This window comes from Vicia villosa, unplaced genomic scaffold, assembly GCF_029867415.1.
Source record: "Vicia villosa cultivar HV-30 ecotype Madison, WI unplaced genomic scaffold, Vvil1.0 ctg.000025F_1_1, whole genome shotgun sequence".
Taxonomy (NCBI): Eukaryota; Viridiplantae; Streptophyta; class Magnoliopsida; order Fabales; family Fabaceae; genus Vicia; species Vicia villosa.
Genome location: NW_026704957.1, coordinates 2,200,592 through 2,208,940, shown reverse-complemented (window position 1 = coordinate 2,208,940; position 8,349 = coordinate 2,200,592). Strand labels below are relative to the sequence as shown.

Genomic DNA, 8,349 nt, shown 5'->3' with positions numbered 1-8,349 from the left:
ATTTCAAAATGATACATGAATACATGTTGTAGGATGTCAGCTGAACATATATTTGAAGTAAGGCACATACATGATCCACTAGAAATTTTTTCTATAAATTTGAAGAAACATGTGTGCTCTTGCAGAAGATGGGAACTCATAGGCCTTCCATGTGTTTATGCACTATAAAGTATGAACACTGGGAACCTTACTATTGATGACTATATCCATGAGTATTATAGGAAATCAAGGTACATGTCAGTCTATAAGCATGTGATTTATCTTGTAAATGGATCAAATTTTGTTTTTAATCGTTCATACATTACCATAAGAAATGTTTATAATTGTCAAAATAAGTTTATAATTTGATACATAAAAATGCTCTTATAATTTTATCTTAGGTCTCAAAATGATATACATGAAATTTTTACATTCGTAAATAAATATTATACAAAAAATACATTAAAATATATTTTGTCAAAATAGTATTTATAAATAAATAATATTTTATTTTTTGATGATATATAAATTAAAAAAAAATATCATACAAAAAATTGTGAATTGTGAATTGAGGGATGTGTTAGAAATTCGGGTATGATAATCCTGGATAACTTCGAAGAATCGTGTTCGTACACTTTCCGAACAAAATATTTCGACCCTATTCTTTCCTGGGTTCACGAAATCTTTGCGGGAATAATTCTCGAAGAGCAATCTGTTTCTGACAATAGAGAACAGATTAAGAATGTAGAGAGGAAGTATTTTTTTTCGTGTAACCAAAATTGAGGGCAAATGACTCCTTATATAGGAGATCAATAACAGAAACCGAAAAGACACACCTGTTCAGAAAAAACAGTTATGTCTGTTGGACCTCGACGGGGCGCTGCCCCGCACCCCGCCAGGGGCTACGCCCCTTGGAACCCCGTTTCAATTATTCGTATTCAATTACACGTTTGGCTCGACGAGCGTGCACTCTGCACTACCCTAACTCGTTTCAAACTTAACGCATAATTGCATCAACCTATAATAAATTACATTACTACCAAAATACATTGATGATACTAAAATCACCAACAGGATGAACACTGACCAAACATTGTTCACACCAGGAATCAAATTCAGTATTTTTCGAATGTTACCACTAGAGCCAAATTACTTGGTTTGAGCCGGTTAGATTTTGAATATCACTAGTATCAACCGAGAGTCTAATGCGTTTTACTCCAGTTTTGTTTTCAAAACATTAATTTGAATTCAAACAAAAATTTCTCAATTTTTCATTAATGAATGCCGCCGAGCAAGTATTCGCCAATATCGCAACCACCACTCACTCTCCGTTGTCGGAACCCTAATGAACGACGCTAATAGATTACACCACTCATTCTCCACCGCAACCACCACCACCACCACCGTTCAACATCCAGTTCTAAAAGACACTGAAACCCTCTTCGACCAACTTTTGTTCAAGTTCTACGAATTCTTCTCCGCTCTCCCTCTGCACAACCATGTGCTTGATACTGGATTACTTCCATCTCCGGATTCACGGTTGTGGCCACTTGTTGAAAATCTTTCTCTCGTTCTTCGCCGCTCTCTCGTTGTTCTGACTCTTCCTTACTCCGACATTACGTTCTTCACCAACAAGTGCTGCTGCGTTCTTCGCATCCTCAAGTCGTTCCTCTTCGTCGATGTCACTCAACTCCACGATGGAACCACCGTCCTGCTCTGTCATAACTTTGTCTCTGATGTTCCCATGGAATTTTCTGATTCTTGCCGTCCGTTTCTCTGTGCGGTACTTGAGGTATTGTTTATCATCTTTCTTTTGTTGATGTAATTGTTTTCTGTGCACTTCAATTTTATTAGCTTGCAATTAGGATTTAGGTTTATTTAAGTAGTACATTATACTATATGAGTGATTATGCTGTTGAAGTCTTTTATTTTTTGTGAGAGAAATTGGGAAATGTAAGAAAATAAGAAGTTAGTTTTATGTATTTCATATGATCTTCCATGTGGGAATGTGTATTGGATTCAGTTATATTCATGATTCTAAACTCGAATATGTTATTCAAGGTATTTGCAGATGAGCTTTTAAGACATCAATCATTGAGAAGGTATCTTATGACTGCTGATTCAGTATCTTCAGACTATGAAAAGACTTTTGTGTGCCAATTTAACCAAGGAGATATTGTTGTTGTTCTGGAGGTGATATCTGCACATTTTATCCTGTCGGTTTCTAATGAGAAAGCATTTGAGAATTTCATTAGTAGATTATATTTGCATTCGAACGGTGATTTTAGATCTCATGAACTTGGACTTGCTAGTGCCATGGCATTGTTGCTTGACCCTGTTGTGTATTCTGCACCAAAGATGTTCCAGGCACATGTAATTTCATTGGTTTCTGAAGTTATTGGTTCTGGCTTATCATCAGAGAATTTGACTCTAGATACGAGCTTCTACTTAATGGCATTTCAAAAATCTGTCAGTTTGTACTCTAAGCGTGTGTCTAGCTTGCAAATGGATAGTTTTTGCATCAAATTGAGTTGTGCCTATAATAGAACCATGTTTGAGAGAAGTCATCCAAGTTTTGAATCCTATATTCAGGAAGGAACACCTACCAGATTAAATCAAGTCTTGTCAAAATCAAATAGTTCGTTGGACTCTTATAGTTGCAAAATGTCATCTAAAACAAAAGCCGACCTTTTGACTGAGTACATCGAATATATGAAAGGGAGTCGGTACATATTTGCTGATTCATGCCGGGATAAGGCTGCCTCAATCTTGGATTACATAATCCATCAAGCTTTCTCTCAAGATGCTGCTGGAAATGTATTGCATGTAAAGAAAAACACTAGTGCTGAAGATATTTATCTTCTTGCATCCATATTGAAGTTAATGAGTGTTTCACTGCTACAAGTAATTAAGTGTCTAAGTAACAGTGGTGATTCAGGTTGTCTGAAAACTAAGAGAAGTTCCTCTGTGCATGATGAATATGATTCCTTGATCAGCATCATCAACCCTTTTCAACAATTTAAGTTTTGTTTACCCATTCAGACCTTGCTGCACAATATGATGAAAAATCAACAAATAAATTACCAAGTCTCCAAGTCAATGTTTGTGCACTTTTCTGGCTTGTTATCTCTAAGTTTTTACAATGGTTTCGATGTGTTAGCAAAGGGGTGCATATCTGTAATTATGGCTCTGATGTTTATGCTTATTTTTGAAGAGGGAGATTTATTTGATTTAGTGTCATTCAAGGTTCCGCCATTGCAATCTTGTTCATCTGAAATTTCGTTGCATGAAAATGGAAAGGTCAGCTGTGCCTTCAATTCCTATGCACTACTTAAATAACTTTTTTTGTTATATTTCATGTCTAAATCATTGATGCAATGTTGCAGGCGACTGAAAGTAAACAAGTTGTATATAAAATTGCAGCAGAGTTTCAAAAAATCCGAACATATAATTTAAGGTGTGTATTGTGTCTAACTCTCTATGACCTTTTCATATGATGTCTTAAGTGAGTTGCATATTCTTAATTTTCTATTTACATATCATCAATTCCCTCCAGCCACCCGGGCTTGCTCAAATGTACTGATAAGTGGTAAGGGAACGCAATTGTGGGTTTAGAATTTTTTTACTATTTAAAATTTGAAATCTTGTTCTCTCATTTAGTTATGAGATATTTAGAAATTCTAAGTATTACTTTTTATTTGGTTTTATATCATATCACTGTTCTTGAAACTCGGGGTAATGTTTGAATTTTGAAATTACTTACATCTGTTTGTTATGCTGTATTCTCCATGATTTTGAGATTTTCTCATCTGTCTGCCATAACTAGCATTATATAATTAACTAATGAGGCTAGCTCCAGTAACCAACGGTCTAGAAATCTCATAAAGTTGTTCAATGTTGAATTTCAATGCAATTGCTCTTTGATGCTATCTTGTGGTCTGACAACTCTGAACCATCATCTTATGTTTTTCAGATCAAATTCCGTAGTTGTGGATGAATCTGAGAAGACCTATAATAGGAAAAAGTTTCTTGATTGCAAGTTAAGCAAAAGAGAACCTGATTATGATGAACTTGCAGACTTTCATGACTGCAGCGAGGGAAAAGATTATTCCAGATGGTTGAATAACCGTAAAAAATACCGAAATTGGAAGCTTCAGAAAATAATTAATTCAAAGAAGATTAAGAAAGTAAGAGTGTGGAAGGCTTTGAGATTCAGAAAATTGAAAAGTTTGCGCTTCAGTTGGAAAATTGGTAAAATTTTGTAGCATGGATGATTTAATGGGTCTGACTTGCGAGTGTATAGAAGTCCAGAACATAACTCTAATTCTTCCAATGTGTATGAGAAAAGTCGTGGAGGATGAGAGATTATCTTTAACTTATTTCAAGTAAGCAACTAACCAAGTTTGTGCTATTAGTTCTAACTATGCTAGACAATAGTCATGACCTGCGTTATGATCTCAAATTTCTATTAATCATTTTAAATAGGTAATATCTTTATTGAAAATAATTTTTCCCCAATGAAAGAAATAATTTCAATTTTAAACTGGAAGGTGAATTGACTTATTTTTGACCAACTTCTACAATCGAATGTGATCTTGCCTGGACCAAAATAATTCAGTGGTAAGTTGGAGACTAACAAGATGACAATGTTCAGTGGCATTTTATTTTCGAAGATTTCTTCTTCACTTGAAAAAATGAAGGGACAAAATATTTCAGTGGTAAGTTGGAGACCAACTAGATGACAATGTTCGGTGGCATTTTGTTTTCAAAGATTTCTTGGTTTATGCAAACACTTTGACGCCTAAATTACTTAATGAATAAAGCAAATGATAACGTCTTTTCTCCTCTGACGTCGTTGTCCTATGTCACAGTTGTAAATATGTGTTATTGTACTTCATGCTTTGGGCCAAACTTAGAAGCTAAAGCCGAAAAAACAACCATGATCATTTGCAAATTCGCCCCTTCTTTATTTGTGAAAGGGAGTTAACAACTCCAATTTTTTTCATTTTAATATTCTTGTTTTACCACCTAAGTAATTTTGAATTCAACTGAACATTTGACGATGATAAAAGAATAAAGCAAAATAATCATGAACATCATTAATGAAGAAAAAAATTGGAGTTTATCAAAGAGAAAAGCAAAGAAGATTTAGATATTTAAAAGAGATAAAGTCAAATACTAAAGCCCTGAATGCTATATTCAACGAAATCGACAAGAACATCTTTAAATTAGTGAACACGTGTGAAGTAGCTAAGGATACCTGAGAAACTCTTAATACTGCTCATGAAGGAACATCCAAAGTGAAGATGTCAAGGCTCCGTTTGCTCATCACTCAATTTGAGAATCTGTGGGTGATGGATGATGAAAGTATTCATGACTTTCACATGAATATTCTTGAGATAACTAACGCATCCAATGCGTTAGGGGAAAAGATACCAGAAGACAAACGGGTGAGAAAGATGCTCAGGTCTCTTCCCAAGAGATTTAACATGAAGGTGATTGCCATCGAAGAAGCTCAAGACATTAACCAAATGAAATTGGATGAACTTGTAGGATCTCTTCAGACTTTTGAGTTGAGCATCAATGATAGAGCTGAAAAGAAGAACAAAGGCATAGCTTTTGCTACCAGTACTCGAGATGAAAGGGAGGAATGTGATATGGGTTCAGATGAAGAAATATCCAATGCTATAGTACTGTTTAGAAGACAATTTAATAGGGTGATAAAGCAGATGGGCAGAAACCCAATATCAAATGTCCAGAATAACTCATTTGACATTCACAAGTCAAATGATGTTGGAAGAAGGAAAGTTGAAGAAAAGTCCTCTCAAGAAAAAGGGAATACAATGTTATGAATGTGAAGGTTTTGGACACATTAGAACAGAGTATCCTACATACCTTAAGAAACAAAAGAAGGACTTATATGTAACTTGGTCTGAAGAAGACTCTGATAGTGATTTTGAAGAAGAATCTGCCAAATATGTAAAGGCTTTAACAAGCCTATGTACATCTGATGAAAACTCTGGTGATGATGAACCAACCTATGATGAACTAGCTGCATTATACAAAGAATTGTGTCTCAGAAGTGCTGAAGTGTACCAAGAAGGGGAGAAACAAAAAGGCCTGTTATATTAACTGAATGCAGAAAAGAAAGAACATCTGAGGATTATCTCTGGGCTGGAAGAAGAAGTGAGCTCTCTGAAGTTTGATCTTGACAAGGTTCAAAAGTCCGTCAGAATGCTTAATAATGGGTCTGACTCGCTTGATGAAATTCTTCAAGTGGGAAGAATGACAGGAGACATGAGTGGTCTAGGGCTCAATGAGAAAAAGAAACCATCTCCAGATTCTAGTCATCCCAAGACTGGGTCAAGGATGTCAAATCAAATGTTTCAACATCTTGACAAGAAAAGTATGGCCTCTGCCTCTAACTCAAAAAATTCGAAGATCAAAGAAGATATGAGCCCTGAAAGCTCATCCGACGATCTGAATTTGTTTAGAAAGCAGTTCAACAACATATCAAGGAAGCCCAGGTTGAATCATGAAGGGTATGAACAAGTTAAACAAATCATATACATCACATATCAGATACCAAAATTTTAATGACAAACTTTGTGTTCAATGCTTGAGTGTGGATGATGATTTAGACCATTTATTTTTTAACTGCATTGTATCTAAAAGGGTTGGGCAAAACATATTCTTGTGGCTAGAACTACAGAATATGGAAGAGTTAGCAGGTTTACATCATTTTAATCAATTCATTCATGCCCTCTTGTGGAAAATCAAGAAGAAGGAATGTTGTTTGCTTTGGTTGGCCACAATATAGATTATGTGGAACAACATGAACCAAATATTATGGAAATTTCTCTATAGACCTCCCAACCTTCTAGTCCACCTCTGGTGAAAAACCCAAACTACCCCTGACTTCGGAAGTTCATTTCCGAAATGCAAGAAAAAGGCGTTTTCGGAGATGCATCTCCGAAAGCGCCTTTTTTTTTTTGAAAAAATTGTCTTATTTCAGAAGTTCATTTCCGAAAACAGCATTTCGGAAGTTCACTTCCGAAATACTGCGCGTTCTGCAGATTTAACAAAACACTCCCCCTCCCCCATTCATTTACCCTAACTCAAATCAAAACACAACCCCTCTTCAAATTTTCTGCCAAAATCAAGTGTAAGATCAAAGAGCATTCCCAAGTCTTCTTCCAAACTCATCATCAAACACTAATTGGTAAGTTCTACATTGTGTTTTCAAGTTTTAGATCTATTTGAATAAACTCTAATAGGGTGTTTAGAAACTGAAAAAATCACATTAAGATAGGTTAATACTGATATTAGGATGTTTAGTAGGCATAAAAGTAGTTTTGGTTTAGGTTTTTTGGGTCTGCCATTGGAGGCTGTATTGAAGGTCTGCGCAGGGGTGTTTCGGAAGTTCATTTCCGAAAACACCTCCATCCCAGTTTTCGGAAATGAACTTCCGAACTGTACCAGAAGTTCATTTTTTTTTTCTTTTTTCATTTGTCTCGCATATTAATCGATTTCGATTGTTTACAGGAACATGTCAGGCAACCAACCAGCACGCATCAGACAGGGGAGAGAGTCCCAGACTGCGTCGGCTAGACGCGAGCGGGCGGCGGCGCAGCTGGCGTCGACCCAGGGACGGGGGCAGGGCCGGGGACACCGTGTGCGAGTTCCCGTGGACGTGGGAGAGGGTACATCTGGTTCAGGATCTAGGAGTCGGCTGGCTCGGGCATCTTCTTCCCGCCAGCGAGAGGAGGAGGAGGAGGAGGTGGCGGCAGTGACTTACCACGAGCCGGAGGGAGTACCGGAAGTTGACCCTCCAGCCGGGGAGGATGATGAGCTGGAGGACGGCTATCCAGGAGGGCCCTTTGATACTTCCGTGCTGATTCACTACCACGATCACGTCGCTTGGCGGATCTGGGAGGGAGAGGTATTTCTTTTAATTTAACCGTTTATTTGTCACCATTTTTTATAATTTAACCGTTTATTTGTCGCTTATTTAATATATGTCGCTTATTTAATATATGTCACTTATTTGTTTTTTTTGTAACAGGAGAGAGAGCCGCTGAAAATGGTGAACCACGCCCGCAAGATTTTCAGTCTGTTTAAACCAGCAGCTGAGTGGTTTAACGACCATGTGCGAGGTTCAGGGCTTTGCGGGCTTTGCATGACGGGTTACACCACCATCAGCACCGGCATGCAGGGGGCATTTGTGGAGCGCTGGCACAAGGAGACGTCCTCTTTCCACTTGCCGGTTGGGGAGATGACAATCACCTTGCACGACGTGCAGTGTCTTCTCCACCTGCCGATTAGGGGGCCACTGTTGCACCACTCCCGGATCCAGAGGGTCGAGGCCAT

At 37.4% G+C, this 8,349-nt stretch overlaps 1 protein-coding gene across 1 annotated transcript; it reads left to right on the top strand.

The window, feature by feature from the left end:
- Positions 1–1,157: 1,157 nt before the first annotated feature.
- On the top strand, positions 1,158–5,231 carry LOC131622238 (uncharacterized). Its single transcript, XM_058893266.1, has 4 exons — positions 1,158–1,771; positions 2,041–3,279; positions 3,366–3,436; positions 3,953–5,231. Exons 1-4 carry the CDS (start codon positions 1,325–1,327, stop codon positions 4,242–4,244), a joined length of 2,049 nt encoding a protein of 682 aa, XP_058749249.1. The 5' UTR covers positions 1,158–1,324; the 3' UTR covers positions 4,245–5,231.
- Positions 5,232–8,349: the final 3,118 nt, after the last annotated feature.